Source organism: Echiichthys vipera, assembly GCF_963691815.1.
Source record: "Echiichthys vipera genome assembly, chromosome: 17".
In the NCBI taxonomy this organism is placed as follows: Eukaryota; Metazoa; Chordata; class Actinopteri; order Perciformes; family Trachinidae; genus Echiichthys; species Echiichthys vipera.
The window spans coordinates 18,170,475-18,191,357 of NC_139842.1; the positions used below are offsets into that span (position 1 = coordinate 18,170,475).

A 20,883-nucleotide genomic window follows, 5' to 3' on the forward strand; every position below is an offset into this window, starting at 1 on the left:
AATACCGGGGTCAACACAAAAGCTTTCACACCCACATCCACTAAATATGCTTTATGTAAGCACTTCCATGGCAGTCAGAAAGACACGTACTCCACCTCTGCTGGCACGCATCTGCCTCAACGCACAACACAAATAAGAGTCTGCACCATATTCCCATCACTTCGTCAAGAATCTAACTATCTATCATCCACCCGCCTGTCAATTTTTTTCTTCCCATCCTCCTTTGTTCCCTCTGTAGGCCCAGTCCAATCTGAAAGCTTAGTTGAGCTCTGTCTCTCTTGGCTTATCTCCAAAAGCTGCCTCTTTCATTTGAGTAAATGCCTTCATTTCCAGCTCCTCTATGAAGAAGCTGATAAGGGATGTCTTTTATCCACAGCAGATAGCACCTCCCCCCCACCCCCCAGCCCAGTGTGCGTATTTAAACGCCTTCACTGCATATGCAAAATTACGTGTGAGATTATATATATTTTAATATATTTTTTTCATCTCTTCTTTATATATATACAGTATACCTGTGTGTGTGTGTGTGTGTGTGTGTGTGTGTGTGTGTGTGTGTGTGTGTGTGTGTGTGTGTGTGTGTGTGTGTGTGTGTGTGTGTGTGTGTGTGTGTGTGTGTGTGATAAATATACTTGTGTGACTTATATGTGCATGAGAATAGCTTATGATTCCATGGTGTTTTCCAAGCCTTCTTCCCTTGCTGCTTATCATTCAACTGTGACATTTCTATGATTACACATAATCACTCAAGACTGCTGCAACCTCGCAGGTGTCTCTAATAGGAAGTGATTAAGTGGGACAAGCTAATCATCGCAGTTCCTCGCTCACGTGTTTCGCGCACATATGTGTTCAAGTAGAAGCTGTCTAACAAATTGATTGGAGCTGCAGAGTGGAGTTGTTGCGAGGCACTGAGAGATAAGTTGTGTCTGTTTGACTCGGCCTAAGCCGTCGCCAAATGTTGCTTATGTCCCTAACACAACAAATATATCGATTGGCCTTTGATGGTGCAAATGTCACGGCGTCATTGAAGACATTTTTTTTAGTGTGCAGAATTAGACTCGAGGCAGACGGCAGAGGCTGATCTTGACCATCTTTTTCTTCTCATGCTCATTCTGTATGTGCCTATGGTCTACTGTCCTCTTGCTTCTGTATGTCTCTGTATACAGTGGACACATCCTGCTGTGTCTTGGACATTATGTTACAGGCATGTTTGTATTTTGAGACCCCTGTTGTTGATTTGTTTCTCAGTGTTAGTGGTAATCTGCAGTTGCTTTGTGTTATTTTGTAGTTGCTTTATGTTTTTTTCTAGTTGTGTTGTATCTCTTAATATCATTTTTTTTACATTTAACATATGTTTGGGTTCAAGGTGAATGTCGGGGGGTGGGGTGGGCGGTGACACCTTGGCCCCAGGGTCTATGCGGGGAGCAGAGTGGTTCAGCAGGTGGTGGTGATGGTGTTACACTGCTCTTCTGTGATGTTGGTGGCCAGAGGTGCTACCCCTGCTATTTTAGCCCCATTGGAAGACAAAGCTTGTCTTCTCAGATCTGCATTTTCCAGCATTGCCCTGCCAGTTTGGAGCTCCTGCCCTTCCCCTCAAGCATAAGCACACTGCAGTCGGTTCTCTCGAGGGACATATGAATAAAATTGGTAAAGCTGTTGGAGCCAGCACAAGACAAATACTCCTCCCTGCAGAGCCCCAACCTCATTGACTCAGGGTTTGTTTGCTTGAGGCCAATGATTGTGTTCAGGCTGATCTTTGCGGAATTGCGAGAGCAGAGTCAATGAGGATGATGCATTAGCAGCTCTGCATCTATTAAAGCTGCTTGCTGTGGTTGAAGCCACACTCCACTTTGAAGGGATTTATCAAGCTGCTTACCAAAGAGAGGTGATTGAATTCATTTGCTTACTAATGAGAAGGGGTTGCGAATTGTACACTTCCCCTAGCTACACTCCACCTGTTAAAACCATTTACCTATTACTGTAACCACCTCCAACGTTTGTTCTGTATTACAGTCATGCCGTGTCAGCTCATCAGCCACCTTTGTGTCTTTTTGGTATTCAAACTCATTTCATGGGCTGGTTTTGGGCAGCTTTACTGATTTATGTTGTTTGAGGACTTCTCAGAAACATATCCAGTCACCTTGAAACAATTTTTATAACCACACTAAAATTCAGTGGCACATTGTTCCAGAAAAAATGCAAATAATTAACTCATATCACGATCATATTTTTCAACTCTAAGTCATTTTAAATCTGTTATTTAGATGTAGTTTTTTTCCTCAAGCATGATCCTATATGAAACCCTCAAGTGTATTCAAATCCAATCAAATAACTGTCTCTCTCTCTCTCTCTCTCTCTCTCTCTCTCTCTCTCTCTCTCTCTCTCTCTCTCTCTCTCTCTCTCTCTCTCTCTCTCTCTCTCTCTCTCTCTCTCTCTCTCTCTCTCTCTCTCTCACCCTCTCTCTCACCCTCTCTCCTTCGCTCAGTCAATCAACACAATTGATTCTATTAGAGGTAATTGTTCCCTGTTTGGTGTTCATGATGTCTTGATTAGTTCTATTCTCTGGAGTGTTGTTGTGGAGAGCATGCTCTCCTGCTGGCCAGATTAACGGTAAATCCTCTTTGTCTCAGCAGACAGACGCAGACAGACTGGAGTGGGTTAGCTGAGGCCCACGCAGTCAGTCAGACTTGACTTACAGCATGTTAACATAAGGTCAACAGAGCTCTAGTTACACCAGAGTTATGTCATCAACTTTATAGAGGAGGACTCCCTTGGATGGTGCCTTTATAAATATGGATTTGATCCTCATGTTGTTAGGACTGATGTAACCGTTTGGTAAGATGCTGTCCCAGCCCACTCAGTACCATCCCCAGCTGAATGTTGTATCTGTACCTCACATACTAAACAAATTGTAGCCAAATAAACAGACTGGATCAAACGTTTGTGAGATCTAAATCAAGGATTTTCTTAGAAATATTTGTCATAATAAAAATTGACAAAGAAAGATGGTTATAGAAACTTTAGTTTACACTACAGTGATTTCATTTAGATTTAATTGCTCCTCTCTTGAAAAATTAACCTTAAAAATAATTTTCAAGTCTAAAGTAGCCAAGGGACGTCACTAATTGATCATTACAAGCACAATAGATCTAATAAATCAATTTATGCCTTCAAAAAAGTGGCCATAACAATACAAATGAGCAAAAAAAGTATAAATGTAGTTTTCAAAACAGAAGAAGGGTCCCACAAATTTGTCTGAGTAATAAATAACAGTTTTATGTCATCATGGATACTGAAATTATTCATCTATCTGGGTGAAATCACATTTAACAATACTATTTATAGTATTTTGATCCAGACCAAGACATGTCATTACCTGCTGCTATTTTCTGCCAAAGTTAGAGCTGTCTTGGTTCACATGGGCGATAACTGTATTTGTGTTTTTGTCTGTGTTATTCTCACTGGTTTAAAGTGGGCAGGAATTAATGGGATAAAGGCACCCATCAGGATTTAGCATCATTTGAATCAGAAACGGATGACAGTTGGTGGGTTGATCGAACCAAACCCACACCGTCTTGATGAAGCAGATTATCTCAGGATTAAACTCAACTATAAATAATACCTAAAGAGGAGATTTTGACTTTGATTGCTGCTAATTTTAATCACAAACATTTAAAGTTATCAAGACATAGTTAAGATAACCCGAGGTTTTCGGGGGCTTTGACATGAATGGATTTTGATTGTGGGAATTACATATGAAACACTTAAATGCTTCGAAGTTGCAGTAAAAACTAAATAAATGAATAATATGATGTCAGTGTGGTATTTGTCTGGCTTGAGAACACAATGAGGCTAACGTGGAGCAGTGTGCAAAGTCGATGCTGGCATTGTGCCTGAAAGAGAGCTTCCTAATTAAGAAAAACAATGTAAAACATTTGATTGTTATTGTTTTACACCCAAAATGCACAGATTTTTTTCGATACATATGATATGCTGTAGAACAGGATCAATCCGTAGTTGCACTAACTTCTACTCTCACACATTTTCAAGCTGCAGTTCAACAACATTGAAGTTCACAGGTTCAATAATTTTAAGAACAATGCACGCTGTGAAGTCTGCTACCATACTCATCATGTTTTTTTAGAAACTTAAGAATCGCAATATAGTCATTTTATGAAATTGAATTAATTTTAATGAAATGTAATGAAAACTTTCTGGTACAGGATATTAATCCTCCTCACCACACTCAACAAAATTATAATGCGATAATAATTTCACAAATAATAACAAATCAGCTTTAAAATGATACAAAATGGCCTTTGTTGACCAGAATTTATCCATTAATTTCTGAAATTGTTAACTGAAGTAGACTGCAGTAAATCCTCTGGAAGCTATACAGTAGTTCAATGGTTATGCCACACAGAGTGTGACAAGGTCTTTTTCTTTAGTGGGAATCATTTTAAGGAGCTGAATGGACTGGCACCTCTGTACTTACAGCCTCTGAACTTTTACGTTGTCACACTCCAGCCAGAGCACTGAGGTCGGTAAATTAACTGCTGCTGGATGTCCCCAGGACGAGACTTAAAACCAGAGATGACCGAGCCTTTGTGGCAGCTGCCCCTAAGCTCTGGAATAGTCTGCCCTCACATATTAGATCAGCCCAGACCCTAGAGGTTTTAAGTCTTTTTTGAAGACCCACCTTTTCTCGCTGGCTTTCAACTCAGGCTGAGACTCAGACATCTTTTTACTTTATTTGTATGTGTACTATTCTTATTGTATTGTATTGTTTAAGGGCCTGTACAGCATTTTGGTTGACCGTTGGTTGTTTCAATGTGCTTTATAAATAAAGTTTGAGTTGAGAATCAAAGAAGCTCCTATTAAAAAATATATAATAATAAAATATAACAATTGTAATTATCTAAAACTGTAGTACATTCACTGAACTCAACATTTCAGAGTCGAATGTTTCACATTCACATTAAATTAATGACAAAAGATTGGATGATTCCAGTAGATTCCTGTATGATGTTTTAGAGTGTAGTGTGTCTAACATAAACATCTATTCATCAGTCTGCTGCCCTGTGCTCCTGACAAATGGATAGTTGTATGTGCACAGTGAAGCAGTAAAGTTAGAGTTCCACATTAAAATCGTGTTCCACATGATTAAAGTCCACATGACAGGAAGAGTTTCTATCAGCAGTCAAAACTCTGCTACTCAAGCTGGTGCAAGTGGTGGAAACATGAGATTCATGCAGCTCCAACAGCAGCAGTCCGAGGCTTACCACAGGCAAACCGAGAAGAAGTCTGTTAAGATTTCACATGATGATCGCTTAATCTAGTCAACGTGCACTATACACTATACTGCCTGCTGTGTGGGTGTTGGTCCATCCTAAATGACCTCAGAGCTTATTTTCAGTCTTTTCGTTGGATTGTCTCCACTGTGCTCTCCCGTGATAAGCAGTGATGCTTTGACGCTTGAGGACACTTCAGCAACTTTCAATCGAGATTAATCTGTCTTTGAAATCTACCAAGGTCTCCGCGGATGCACAGCTGAGAGAACAAGAGACAGAAAGAGAAGGCTGCTACAGAGATGGGCCATTTGTAGCTGCTGTCTCGGAGATGTGGTTCCATTCCCACTTCTCGACCAGAGGGGACAGCTCACTATATCATTCAGCCGTTTGTTATTTTGTCTGAAGCAGGAGTTGGCTGAAGGGGAGAAATGTCTGTCTCTTCCCCCAGTTGCCTGAAGGTGAAACCCATGCATCATTCTGCAGAGAGCGTGTGCGCCTGTTTGCTTTCGCATGCATTCCTGTGTGCGTGTGTTCATGCAGATGTCCACCTCAATGTGTGTGATTAAATGGGAGGCTTATTCTTGAGCTATCAGGTGTCAGAGACTATTGTTCAGGCTGAGTGAACCAGATTGAATTCCTGTGATTCAGTTTGGTATTTCTTTGGTGTTAAACTAAACAAACCAGACGGACTGCCTGTGTTTTTTGACATCCGCTTATTTCCAGCCCCTAACCCCTTTATTTGTCCATCTTTCCCTATTCCTTTTGCTTTCAGCCGTGCTCCTATTCTTTTCCTATTTCATATTAAAGTTTTCATACAGCTGAATTTGAGTTAGTGCTTGACATTAGGGTCCTCTCTTGGTGTATATGGGGTCTGCGTGGCCACGAGTGGCGGGAGATCCGATTGTAATTCCCAGTGCTCCCCAGTGAATTGCAGTGATCCATGTCTCTGCTGTTTCTGCTGCACTTATTAAAAGCCAGGGGAAAGGTTACAGTAAATGCCACTCAGCTGATGTGCAGCTCAAGCTTGGCATACCCTAGCCCCGCCCCCTGCCACCCTGGGTTTCGCTCTAACATTTTAGGGAAAAGTAAAGTCTGCTGAAGTTGTATTTCCTGCCTTCTAAATTAAAAGCATGAAAAGCTGCAAGCAGCCCCAAACCTTGCAGAGCACCTGAGTCTGACAAATTGGCAGTTTCCTCTGAATCCTTCCCCTTACTCCTCCACATATCCAGTACTGTCCCTCTGAGGCTTCCTCTACCCCCCCCCCCTCTCCCCTTCCCTTGTCACCGTTTCTCCCAAACACCCTGGGCGCTCATCACAGAGGTCACGCACCTGTCGCCTGCTGTAAACAGGAAATGAATAATTCAGCAGTCAGCTCTGGTTGACTGCAACAGCTGATGGTCTCTCTGTGACGAGCAAGGATTTATCCCAAGGATTCGCATTATAATCCTCAGCTGGAATCACACTAATGAGAAACGCTCTCTAGAGAGTTTGAGGACCCACTCTGAGCCAGACTGTATGTCCTTGACCTCTGTGGGTGATAAAGTTAGTTTGAAATGGCAAACTGTAGTGGCACGAGGAACTTCTGCTACACACACCGCTTTGCATTTTTTAGATTTGCAGGATGATTGTCTAGATACAGTAGGACCACGCACCCTTTTATGCACTCTTGGCCTTTTGAGTCTACTCCTTTCCTCCTCCTTTCCGTGGTAAAAGCCTGCAGATGAAGCTGACCTATAACAGAAAACCAAGCATGTTTAAGAGAAATACCCAAGTAGCGGGTTGAAAGTCAGCAAGATGCCAGCTGGGGCTGCCGGGTAGTCAGAGTAATTGCTTTTCACTTCTTATCTCCACACCAGCAGGAGTCTGAGATGTTCTGTACTGCAGCACTCTGAAGGGGATTCAAAATTATAACATCCTGGCCATCGGCTCACACCACACACGCAACTCCCATCCCCATCTCCACCCATCCATCCCTCCGCACTTTCTTTTCTTACTCTCTTCTCATTGAGGGAAATCATGCTGGCCAGTAGTAACTTAGGAAGCCTGTTTTGGCCTCACTCCTCCAAACACCTGCAAAGGCTCTGATAAGAACCCTTATCGGCACAGACCCATGTCTCTTCTTTGCACCCAGGCAGAGCAGGAGGGCCCTACAGCTGGAGTGGAGTGTATATAACACCACCATGGGTGGTCATATTGTTTGTTCTTCAACCATATTATTGTGTCTGGTGCGTAATGTAGGAGAGGCTTGGAAAGCACAAGGAAGTATAGGCAGCTGTAGAGTGATGCCTTAAATCAACTGCTGTGGTGACTACAATGCCTCATATGTAGAATCATACCTTCGTGCTCCAATCTTTTAATTGCACAAGGAATGAGTGGAGACATCTGCATGCCAGCACTTTGAGGAGAGGAGGAAGGAGACAACAAAGGGCAGAGCCGCTTCTCACAAAGCCTTTCAATTTGCAGCTTGCAGCTGTTTCTCTTCAGAGAGCTTGTCGAACAGCCCGTCCTCTCTCAGCCCTGAAAGTGGCTCACAATCCAAATGCTGATTTCTTAGCCGCCGCTGATTGGAGGCCAACGTTTGGCACACAGTGACACTTTTTCTCCCTTGTAAGAATGTGTTGACTGCGTCTGAGCCTCCTCCATTAACAGACATGGACATGATGAGAGACGGATCATTTGGGGATAGTTTTCCACAGCTGTACTCACACACACATTGCCTTCTGTTCACGAGCATTGGTCTTTTTGCATCAGTCTTCACTGCACACTATATGCACTTATTGACAAAAAACGTTGGAAACTGTATGCATGTGGCTGTGTACAAATATTGAGCAGTTTGTGCATTGTGTTTGCTTGTTTCCTGACAATTTCCCACCATTGTTTCACCTTTGTTTAGCTGCATATGCTGTACAGGATTACAAACTAAATGAGTCTAATGAATCCACAAGGCATGGCACTGCAAATCATAAATTAAGTCCCACTGATGTGCTTCTGTAGATTAATCTTCAGGCTCATGAGCAATTATCCTGGCAGTGACGCTGAGGCATGTGGCTGATTTGAAACAATTACAGCCCAGGTTGGATAAAAATTAGCTCATTTATTTCACAAGGCCACTGCTGATTGAGAGTGAGGGCATTTAAAAAAAAACAAAAAAACAATCAAGTTAGTTTTTACCATCTGCATCATCCATGGGCCAATCTTTTGACCTGAGGACAGACACTTTAGAGTTTATTCCTTTTAATAATTGGCCCTCAGTAACAAAGATGTTAATCATATTGTGAAAGCATACATGGCTTATTAAAATAATATTTGAATTGCTACAGTTTGTTTTTTCTTCCTGTGTTATCTACGTTATGGAATGTGAGTTAATTTATGCATTACCACAGTGCTTACCTTCACAGCTGGAGGACTTTTATTACCACACGCGTATTTTTCCTGTGCCATAATTCTCATGCAACTGCATTTCTGTTCCTCAAATGATATTAAGGTGTCTTCCACTCAGCTAGGCCTTAAAAAGAACAGGGGAGTTTTGCCTTTTTATTTTATTTTTTATAGCAAGTACACATTTCCATTAACAGTTTAATTAGCTGTAGACACATGCCTGAAAGCAGAACTCAAATTAACAGCTATAAGAAAAGTGTAAAAAAAAACAAAACCCAGAGAAGCGTCATTTTGTGAAAAACAAACGCAGGTGGAATTGGAGTAGATGATCAGCTGGCCATGTGATGGCGTGAAAAAAAAACTGCTCTCGGAGGCAATTTACTGGCTCGCTGCAAGTACAACTTGCTTAGCAGGAGCTCTTTTGCATAACAATGAATGTAATAATACAAAAGTAATGTACAGTGCAATGCTCTCTGCAAGCAGTTTGTGTCATTTATACAAATTAAGGGAATGTTCTCGCCTGGCTGCAATACCTAAGAATCTCTGAATACTTGCAGCTGTGTAAATGAATCATTAATTGTAAAGAGCTATTCCCCCCTGTGTTTGTGTTTTTGTTTTTGTGCGTCTGCGTGTGTGTGTGTGTGTGTGTGTGTGTGTGTGTGTGTGTGTGTGTGTGTGTTTTTTTTGTGTTTGTGTTTGTGTGCGTGTGCGTGTGCGTGTGCGTGTGCGTGTGCGTGTGTTGCGATATACTATACATTTCTGATGAGAAACCCAGGAGAGGATAGTTCCTCTGTGTTCACCACAGTTGCAACTTCTATTTCCATTTTGCATTCGTCACAGCATCATAATCACCTTTATGTTTGCCTCTCTGTCTTTTCATCTCTTGCTCCTCTCAACTCATCAGCTAGGGAGTTAAATTTAGAAAGCAACCTCTGTCTTGTGCTTATTTTCTCCTGTACACCACATCCTCTCAGAGATCCAGCCGGCCCGACTTGCCCACCATATCTAATCAATTTATAATGACTTGTCACGGTTAGCATGACGGCTGTGTGACGCTTGGTTGACCACCCTGATATTTATTCATGTAAAAAACGATGTTGCACTTAATATCACTTCCACAAATGACTCAATTTGCAGAGGAAATGAACCTCATCTGAGTTCCTGTCAATCCTGCAGAATTCCTAGCCCTGCATTTTTGCATATGTGTGGGCACGGCGCAGCTTTGAGTTGGTTTATAGTTGTTTTTGCACATGCAACTGCAAGATGGTTATGCTAGCTATGATGATGATGATGACAGACAGACAGATGTTTAATCTTTGTCATTTTACCTTTGATCATCTCCCACCTTTTCAACATAGTGATACTAAAGTTTGTTTGTACCTTGAGGAAGGGTCGGACAGCTGTCACTGTCTTTGTAAAGCAAAGGGAAGCGATTAGAAAAAAAGTGTGGGTGACTTATTAAAGCAGCTCACCCTAAGGCTTGAAACCAAATAAAGATTTATTTTCAGTTTTTTTTTCTTTCTGTTTATCGTCATGTTGAAGTTCTGTGTACAGCTGCTGCTTCCACAGACCAATGGCTGGCCATCGGCACCATCTGCATAGATTAATGTGTTTGATATTTCCCTTCTCCTCCTTTTTCCTGTGTAACATCAGGAATCAGTAGCATCTCTGTTGCCCGCCTGTAGCCGTCTGCCTTGTTGGGCTTCACAGTGGGGAAGCTGAGCAATTTGTTTCTGGATGGCTCCGGGCTTATCGTCTCAGCTTGACAGATGGCCTTGCCTTTGCTCAGGTTGGGTTCGGTAGTGATGTGCTGTTCACTGCTTGCCTGACAGAACTCATTATAGACACTCCCCGGGAGAAGAAGCATCTCCACCAGGTTTTGTTACACCCCTGGACTGCCACGACTCACTACTGAGCTAAATAGCATACACCCAGACATACGGTTGAAATCTTTTCTGCGTGTAGTTTGAGGTAAAATGTTAAATTTGGTATTTACTTATTTCATGTCACAAAAGTAGATGGCGGTTGGCACTACCCCAATTTTGAGGAACACGCAGGGACACATGCACGAAAGCGAAGCAATGTACTGCTGTGGACGGGTGCAACAATATTTTCACCACTTAACCTCACTGTCAGGTAACCTGGTTTAAGTTTTTGCAGGAGTTACTTAAGGCTTTATTTATGCTCTCATAAATGCCCCCTGACTCCATTGACAAAAGAGTTGCTGGTCTACTGCTCTTTCTGGAGGCTCAAATCACAGTTTTTGTCAATGGAGTCTGGTGGCCTTGATGAGGGCATGGAAAATGGCATCAGTTGCCCCCTATGTAAACTTAAAAAGGGCTGTCTGATGGCAAGGTAAAGCTGTGAAACTATACTAAATATAGCATACACTTAAACAGATTTTTTTTGTTGGCTAAAAAACATTGAGTGTCTGCCCCCATCAACAGTATTACATTGCTTAGTTTCCATGCCTGTCCTCCTCTTTGCTTCTCCAAAATAGGGGCGTGCTGAACACCAAAATGTAGGTAATTCACTGACTATGAATGAGTACCTCATACATAAAACCCCACTTAAAAAAAATGAACTATCCCTTTAATGTGAAGATATAAATTATATCTATCTATGTATGTATGTATGTATGTATGTATGTATGTATATATATATATATATATATATATATATATATATATATAAGAAAATAGACAAATTACAGTAATTTCAGGGTCATGTTTAACTCACCTCTCCCATTGTACAGCACTTGAATTTTACCCATAACCTTGTTGGTTGTCAATGCCACTAACACAGGCAAAGGTTGATATCTTCCTCTGATGGAGGAAGCGCCACAGCTGAATATTGATCTTATTTAAACTTCAATGTCAGGTCATATTTTATTTATTAGCTGTAAATTTGCTGCTGCATATCTTTATCCACACTGCGATGAAGCGGCGTGAAGGCTCAATCTGCTTATAAATATCCTGCACACTTTAAGCAAAATGTACCCGAGCCAGCAGGAGAGCAGAAGCCTGACTGAGTACAGGTGAGGTTCTGGGGTTGACTATGAGGTAAACCCAACAGATTCAGTGTCTAACTTTGAATAATTCCTATAAATGCAGGTGAAAGAAAAGTTATGAATTCCTCTCCCTTCCTGAGAGTGCTCTATTTTCAGTTGTGGGGCAAACTGTGCTTGGCCTTGCATATAATCAGGTCACATGGAGCAATCTGCCACCTCCTTCAATCCAGGGAAAAGAAAGAAAAAGGAGGGCAGAACTACATTTGAGAGTTTTTTTTTTAAAAGAGCAGATCATCTTAAAATAGGCTCCCAGTAAGGAGGTAAAGTTACTGCGATTAAATATAATCCTCGTAAGAAAAATCTTCACAACCTTATTGGAGATTGACTCCAGTATCTCTGCTGGAAATACCTCAGGCTACATTATTATCTTGTAGCCTTTTTGAATCTCTGCATGCTCTTCTCTTCCCACAAGGACACAAACTGAAGAGGACAAGCCGACACTTGGTTGTTCAAACATCAAACAGCGTAAAGTTGGAGCTCTGTTCTACTCAAATATTCCTTGCGCATATTTGCAGAATTAACTGTATTTGCCTGCTGCACACACATCGGAATACAAACTGTCATGTGCGGCACACACCGTCATCAACTTACACACTGCACTACACAATTTACAGTCACAGTGCAGCCAGCACGGCATGCCAAGTGACCCAGAAAAAACAGCAAAAATATGATTCACATAAACAACTTTAAAGGCTGTAAAGTGTAAAGAAGAGGGAGAGGAGAAGGATGAAATGAAAGGGCTCTTTGTTGAAATTTTAAATTGCATGCTATTGAGAATAGTTTACATTTCTACAAAACAGGAAAGTGGCTTAAAGACATAAAAGTCTCCAAAAACACCAATTTGAATGCAAAAGCAACTAGAATCTTGAATATATTTGGCCACTTTACAAGTTTGCATCTCATATTTAGAACAGCCCTGTATTCATCATGATGAGATCATATCAGCAGCTGCGTTTCATGCAACAAAACCAATCAAATGTTCTTAATTGAGGGTTAATTGAACATCTTCTGTCATCTCTGCACTGTTTATCTAATCAGTTCAGCAGCATCCTATCTTAAACTCAGGTTTGCAGATTACCGTCATCCTTGAAGGAGGAGTGGAGAATGAGGGAAGAATGGCTTGGGATGAGAGGAATAAAAAGCGTCAGTCTTTAATTAAAACTGATTGTGGTTAATGTTCTCCGTCCATGCTATAATGGTTCCCACAGTGGCCCTCACACTACCTCCTGATCAAGCGGCAGCTAATTGGCTGTTAAGAGTTACTTTCTCTCTCTCTCTCTCTCTCTCTCTCTCTCTCTCTCTCTCTCTCTCTCTCTCTCTCTCTCTCTCTCTCTCTCTCTCTCCCTCTCTCTCAGTGGAGTACATTTGGACATCCAGAGGCAGCGCAATTTCATTTCATGTCCTCGAATGGCCGTGAGTCTCTAATACACCATGAGGCCAATTTACAATTTACAGGCGCAGTGCATGTGAGAGACATTTGTATGCATAGCATGTCTTGGGCTATTTCATACCTTGGTCAGGAAAAAAAAACCCTGTTGGTTGGGTTATTGTAACTAAAAGGCTCCACTTCTATATTTATGTAAAATGTTGTAGTTGCCGGCTCTTCCTGCCATGTCAGATCCAGTCCCATCAGAGGCAGGGTAGCGGCTGCTGGGAAGTTTGCGGGGTGGCTGGGGGATGGTGAAACAGTGTGCCAACAGTGTGGCAGATGCACAAGAGCATCGTCGTGTTATGATTCTTAGTGTGCGTGTCAGGACTCGTGTGTATGCACATTTACTGGCATATGAGGACTGAGATAAACATCATCAAAAAGAGAGGTTATATGTGTACTTGGCAACTGACAAAAGAATCATCCACATGGTGAAGAGTAACTGTGCCCATATTGTGCCTGCACTTAGCGCTCCTCATTTCACAAGGTCAGCAATTTCCCAATTTAACATATCCAACATATTAGATGTGCAGATATTCATCATCACAGCTGGATAATCAGATCAGAGGCCTGATGGCGAAAGTCTAACTGACAGTCCAACTGCTACTCAGCAGGCAGTCACAGCTGAGTGGCAGAGATATGGTGCGTAATGCCCTTAAATTCTGCAGAAACCAAGACAATGCTTTTACCCTATAATTACTCTTCACAATAAAAAAAACATAAAACCAGAAAAAAGGCAACTCTATCTCTGGTGTATTCTTTTAAAATGTTCTTTTCACAAAGGATACCCTCATGCTTTGTTTTCTGCTCTATAGGAAAGTATAAAAAGTAATTATTTCTCTGAGTTTACCTTCTCTGTTGTGGTTGTTGCAGGACTAGTCTTGTTCATTATTTTACCTCAATGAGCAGCCTTTTGTCTTTTTATACAAACAGTATAGCCAAAGTCATGTGTGTCCTCTGGGGTCCACAAGGGCACTATGCTAACAACAGTAGAGTGACCTTGTTTTCTCCGTTTCCGTTGGCTAGGAATGACGACAAAGACAGATCCCATCATACCCAGTGCTTTATATATAAATCACGATCTGGTGAGTCGGGGGAAGAAAAACAGTCATGGAACGCATTGAAACTGCTGTTTTGCTGAAACTAAACAAGAATGACATAACAACACTATGTGCAGATCACCAAAATACTGTTGCATCTTCTGACTAGACAATGGAGTTTAGAAGACACTATAAGCCCACAATGATGTGAATTATGATTAATCATACTCGTTTCACCGCACAGCACAAATGGCCACTAGCTGTGGGGCTTACAGTAATATCCCAAAATATTGATTGACATATAGGTTTGAAGAAATTCAACAAATTGTATTGTCGTTTTGATTCAATGTTGCTGATAGGCATCCTAATCCAAATTTCACATGCACATAAATCACAAAAAAGCATCCTAAACACAGTTTGAAGTACCTTCAATGGGAAATAAAAGAATAACAGAATAGATATTATTGTCTATCATCAATAAATGTTAGACAAAATGTTTACAGATTTTGATAGGGCCAAAGGAGGTGCCTGATCCAAGCAAATAGGTGCCAGATCCAGTCTGCAAGGTCCAAGATCATGTTCTGGTACAAATAAAGCCCTGACCATACCAACGACTATTGAAATTAGGTGTTGGAATATAGCAATAAAATTATTTCTAACATTTTTTGTTGACTAACCTGCTAGAAGTGCATGCCATTGATGTCATGTGGACAAAAGAGAACCCTTTCAGAGGTTATATCAGTATAAATCCTGCTTTATTCCCTCCTTTGGTCATGTCACAATGACTATGGCCACTAGAGGGCTTTGTCACTTAATAATAAGTAAATATATGTCGTATTGCGACACTTGCTCAGTTGACTGTTGCTGTTGTTTTTTTTACAAGGACAGCCTTGAAATGACACACGTGGAATCTCTTGAGAGGCTAGACAACTAAAGGCAGAAGGAAAAAGGTGTAGATCCACTCACCCAACTCCAAAGACCCTGCTGTGCCAGCATATATCCCACATAATTACACCGGGCCACAAATAGAAAGACACTTTTCTCTCCTGCCCGACCCTCTCCTTTTCTCCTTCCTGTGACACTCAGCAGCACTTTGCAGGGACACAGAGAATGGGGGTGGGTTGGAGGTATTTAGATGTGAGAAAAGGGCAATTTATCAGAAACCTTAGGGAGCTCTGGAGTGATGACAAGAGAATTACAGAAGAAGGACTAAAAGGTTGAAAGGCTAATTCTGTGAGAGCAGAAGAGGAATGGGGAGGAAAGGCTCAGCATGTTTGCTTGTGAGCGCTGATTTGCACAATTTTTTCAAATGAGCAAGAAGGATTATTAAAAAATCAATGTTTGATTTCTATGGCTCGGACCATCACACAAACACCAGAGTGGATGCGATGTGACGGTGGCTGTTGTGTAACCAAGCCCAGTGAGTCATGAGAGGGAGGAATGCGTTGATTCGATGGTTGGAAGAGGAGAAGGTCTGCCTGGGGAAAGACTGGCAGAGACAGTCAGACCCGTTAGCAAAGTCATCTGGGAGAGAGAGGAAGAGGCTGGACATTTGGTTTCAGGCCTTCCCTCAACTGCCAGTGGTTGTCTGGACCTCGGACCACAAGTGAGGCATAAATAAACATGAGCCCTGACGCAGACAGACATGGCTGTGGACTGAAAAGAACATATGTGCACATAACCACATACCCATGCAAATACACATACACAATATTAAATGAACGGGAAATTACGTGGTGTGATAGAAGGAGGTTATCAGGGGCTGCAGGCTGAAATAAGCCGACCCGGCTCAGATGCACACACACACACACACACACACACACACACACACACACACACACACACACACACACACACACACACACACACACACACACACACACACACACAAATATATACTGCTTTGCTTTAAAGTATACTCCTTCTGAAAACAAACACAATATGTGCAAATGGTATGGTATGTATTGTGTGTGTGTGTGTGTGTGTGTGTGTGTGTGTGTGTGTGTGTGTGTGTGTGTGTGTGTGTGTGTGTGTGTGTGTGTGTGTGTGTGTGTGTGTGTGTGTGTGTGTGTGTGTGTGTGTGTGTGTGTGTGTGTGTGTGTGTGTGTGTGTGCGCGCGCGTGTGTGTGCGTGCGTGCGTGCGTTTATATTGACTTCCCCCTTGCCCTGGGAGATATTTGTTTTCAGAGGTGCGTAGGTAGTTCAGTTTGTATTGTATGCGTTTGTGTGTGATACCGGTCTAGTACATACAAGCCAACCACACACACTCCTTCACCTGCTGTTGTACATGTCTGGATTCTGGCTGTGTGCCTCCGTGGCAGCGTTATCATCCAAAGAGGCACACAGCCAGCCCCTGATTTAATAAGCTGCCTAGGGAGTCACAGAGAGAGGTGGGGAAGCACTATCAGCTGATAACTGTCCTCCCTGCAAGCCCAGCTCGTTCTCTGATAGCCCTGCCAAGAGAAGACTCAGCTTCTCCTCATTTTCTGTGTGAATGTGTGTGCGTGTTGACCGTGCGTGCGATCCCCCGCCGGCTGCTGCCCACGTGTCTGTAGGCAGCGCGCATCCTTCACTGCATCTCTCTGAGTGTCAGACGGCAGAGGAGAGCCACACATGGCCAAGGCAGGCCTGAGCCCAGCATATGCTCACAGCTTCTTCGTTCTGTTATTCTGTTATTTCATTGACTGTGCATAGTGTGGACTTTTTCTTAAACCATAGTCTTTTCATCACATTTGACAAAGTGTCTTGAACACATGAGAATGCTTCAGGAAACCCGTTTAGAGGACTAAGAGATTCCATGCCTCCTTCACCCCAAGTGCCATTGATGTGCTTAAGAGCCGATGGCACTCTCGCTGCATTCCGTGCACTTTCTGTGCTTACTTGTACGCTTGAACTCTTGTACATTTGTTCTTGTCTGAATTTCCATTTCCTGCTCTCGCGCTGTTATTTATTGTGTTGTAGTGTCTTTGATGCTGTCTTTTTGTATTCTGTTTTCATGTGAACCCTGACTGCAAAACAAATTTCCCATAGTGGGACACAGACCCACCCATAAGGTCAATGACAACCACATTTTATATTTGAACCAAAATATTTACTATTACTTTTTAACCCAATAAAAATAAACATTGTATTATTTCTGCTTTAGGAAAATGTTGCCTGTACGCAACTGTTGCAGGCCGCCAGCTACATGACCGGAGACATTTGCTGATTAAAACCTAAACCACGATCTAAACTGGGAGCTAATGTCGGAGTGAATTTCCTTGTTATTCCAGGACTTTCACATAAATCGGATGCCAGAAAAGAAAGGAGAAGAAAAAGTGGGAAAACAGAAAGGACTTCAAACACAAATAAGTCTCTCTCAATTGACGTGTTTGTTTTTAGTAGGAGAAAGAGAGCATGTACTTGCGGTGATACGAATTTAGCCGATTTGGGGAGAATAAAGATAACCTTGAACCCAATCCAGGGTTTGACAAAATTGGGTTGTACTTGTGAACAGATTTAAATTCAGAGAAGATCAGCTCATGATGTGGTAAACTTCTTGACACTGTCACCATGTTATTGCACTGATCGGAGCAAAAGGCACTTCTTTAATTTTTCAAGTCCTTTGTTGTTATTTCAACAACATGATTGTTCTGTAGCATAAAAAGAATAGTACCATACACTGCACTCATTTTGCCACAGTGTTGTGGTAATGATAAGAAAAATATCATTGAGACAAGTCAGGATCTTGCACAGTTGACGGGCTCTTTATAGGCTGAAGCAATGGTCCAAAAGAAGCCTTGAGCTCTTTTCTACATTAACATTTATACCCCTGCACAAACAACTATGACGTTTACTCGTACGTCAACATTTTATACAGATATTGTTCCTTTTTGGTATATGGTTAACATTTGTTCAGCTATCTTTATATTATCTAATGTTTTACCAATTTTTTTTACCATCACACCAGTGTTTCTGTCTGTTTCCTTTTTCCTATCCTATCATCTGTCTTTGAAACCGGGCATATCTCCCTCCCCTACCCTGAGAAGAAGCTCTTTTTCGGCCAATCTATTCTTTTTCTAAGCCACTGGTATTATTGTAAGGTCAGTGATTGCCTTTTTTTTGTCTGCGGTCTGCGTTATCACACACAAGTACAACAGCCTCAGTATGTGTATGTGTTATGTGTGTTGCAGAATGATAGGCATACTTTTGTGTGGCCATGGTGACCCGCAGCTGACACCGATGATTGATCCTGGTACTGGGATAAGTGCCTGTGCACCGGTGAGCACATTGGCCCACTGAAACGCAGCCAAGCGGAAAATTAGAAATCTCTTCATCCCTGGTCCATTTGAAATCCGATATCTCCCATCTTCCCCTCGCACAGGCACTTTTCCTCAGCCAATAAATCAGTAATTAAATGATGTGTTTTTGTGCATGTGTGTATGTGTATGTACATGAGGACAGGGGGCTGTCCTTGGGGGATCAGCCCAGGCAACTAGGGTGATGGGAGTGGAAGTTGCAAGCAAAACTGGCTCTGTCCACCTCCTGGTGTCTGCTTAAAAACATAAGAACACACTGTTATGTCCCAGATACAAGCACCGGCACACTCCTACACACACATTTAAGTTGTACAATATGTGTTGGATGTCAGCTGGAGGTGTAATGGCGCCTCTGGTATCGAATAAATCAATGTCAAAGCTTCCTCTGAGTGCAGCAACTGACCTTTCGGAAGCCATCAGTGCGGTCCCACAATCACACTGGGACAGGAATGTTAGCATTTCCCGTTGTTTCTTAACTTCTAACATCTATCTCTTTGTGTTGTCCAGGTACATCGGCCCAGGGGAATCCTCTTCTGGCTTCCCTTCCCGTCCCGGGACGGCCTCTGCAGCCGCAGCTCGACCTCAAACACCTCCTGCCCTTCAGACTCAATGGATCCTCCCCCCTCAGCCTCTTTCCTAACTTCAACACGGTAAGTGCAATAGATATTTGGCACCTTATATCATGGAAAATAGGAAATAAAGTGGAAGTAATGAATCTTTGGCTTTCATCCACAAGGTATTTTAACAGTAAGGCTCTCTAGCACAGGTCAAATCCTGTGAATGATAAAGTACCTTATTAGTTCCAACAGAAATATTGTATATAGGGAATTTATTTCACCATAGATAAAGAATATTGTGATACACTTATTACTTAAATATCCTGATCCTTTTTTGTGCTTGAGAACAAAATGTCTTTGAATCATTTTCCGTGGCCAGACCAGCTATTACAACAACAGAGAAACACAGAGGGAGAGTGACATCATACCCCCCTATATCTTTACATAGCAAATATTCTTATTGTTCTGAATGTCGAGTACAGCTCCTTTGGATTTTATGGGTCAGGGTTGTGATTCACATACTTCCTAAATGTAGCATAAATATTCAACCTCATGATCAGTGAGAGGTATATATAAGCATAGACAGACAGGCCTATAAAATTGTTTCCTTAATGCGAGCCATCATCTCACTATCTGTTCTTCCAGACTTTAGTCGTAACTCAGGTTTGTGGAGCTTATCTTCATTCAAGCAATGTTTCATTTCTCAGCATTCCAGTTGTCACCTCAGCATCTCTACAGAGGAGGCTCTTATTATTTAGATTTGAACGTCAGCAGCAAACTGCTCAGTTTTTCAAGCACCTTAGCTCTGATGCTTACCTTGCCTCAGTGTCTGGAATTAAAAGCATGTATCTTTGATCCTTTTCTTACCGGCACCGTATCCATTGTCATTTTGTGTGTGTAGGCACTTCTTTGATCCTAGATTTACGCTCTGTGTGTGCGTGAGTGCGTGCGTGCGTGCGTGTGTGCGTGTGTGCGTTTTCACTTCCCTGATCGCACACTGTGAAACCATCTCCAGTTCTGTGGTCTGTAAATGATACATAAGCCAGAGATTTCGCTCCAGCATACACTATACACCTCTTCAAACCAAGCGAAAAAAGGTACAGAGAGAGAGAAAGGGTCACCCAGACATGGCTGGTCCGTTCTCACAGTGAAGGACGTGTGCAGGAGGTGGATAATCGTGTGCTGTATGATGTGTATCGGTATATGTAGTGGGTCTCCAACCTGATATGTGTAAAGTGTAGTTTATTCATTTCTTCTGCCGCCCACTGCTATGGGTCATGCGGTCGCCTTTACTGCCCCATAGAGAGGATGGAGTACGTCTAGCAACTATGGCAGCATGGAAAACCTTCACTCCTTTAACACCCTCATGTATTTATATTAGTGGTGGAGGCAGTGGGGCAGGTCTCTGGTCAGCATTTGGTCAGTTATATGCTTATGTTTCAATAGAAGACTTGCTGTTTCTATTCTCAAACCAACATCTGTGCCTGGCTTATAAATATAATGTACGGCAACCCTCTGCAAATATATTTAACAATTTAAAGCACGGCATCATGCTCAAGTAGTCATATTAGTAACTGTTATTGTAAAAGGCAGTCAGTTATTATTGAATGTAGCAAGCTAGTTCACAGGAAATCTTGCTTATAGAGTGGCAATAATATTCAGTCTTGCATTCATTGTTAAAAAGAATACAACTCGCAGTAGGATGTGCAATTTACCACAACCAGAATGCAGAAATTATGATAACTGTGGAAATCACATCAAATCAGTGTGGCTTTAGTCCCAGGAGGAGATGATTAGCCTCCACAACACACAGGCTGACAGCG

At 42.0% G+C, this 20,883-nt stretch overlaps 1 protein-coding gene across 1 annotated transcript in view; it reads left to right on the forward strand.

Moving 5' to 3' along the window:
* znf385c (zinc finger protein 385C) overlaps positions 1–20,883 on the forward strand; it is a 131,301-nt gene that overhangs the window by 86,148 nt on the left and 24,270 nt on the right. Inside the window, exon 3 of the mRNA XM_083931074.1 lies at positions 19,011–19,153. Coding sequence (XP_083787200.1) covers positions 19,011–19,153 — 143 coding nt within the window. The remainder of the gene's footprint in view (positions 1–19,010; positions 19,154–20,883) is intronic.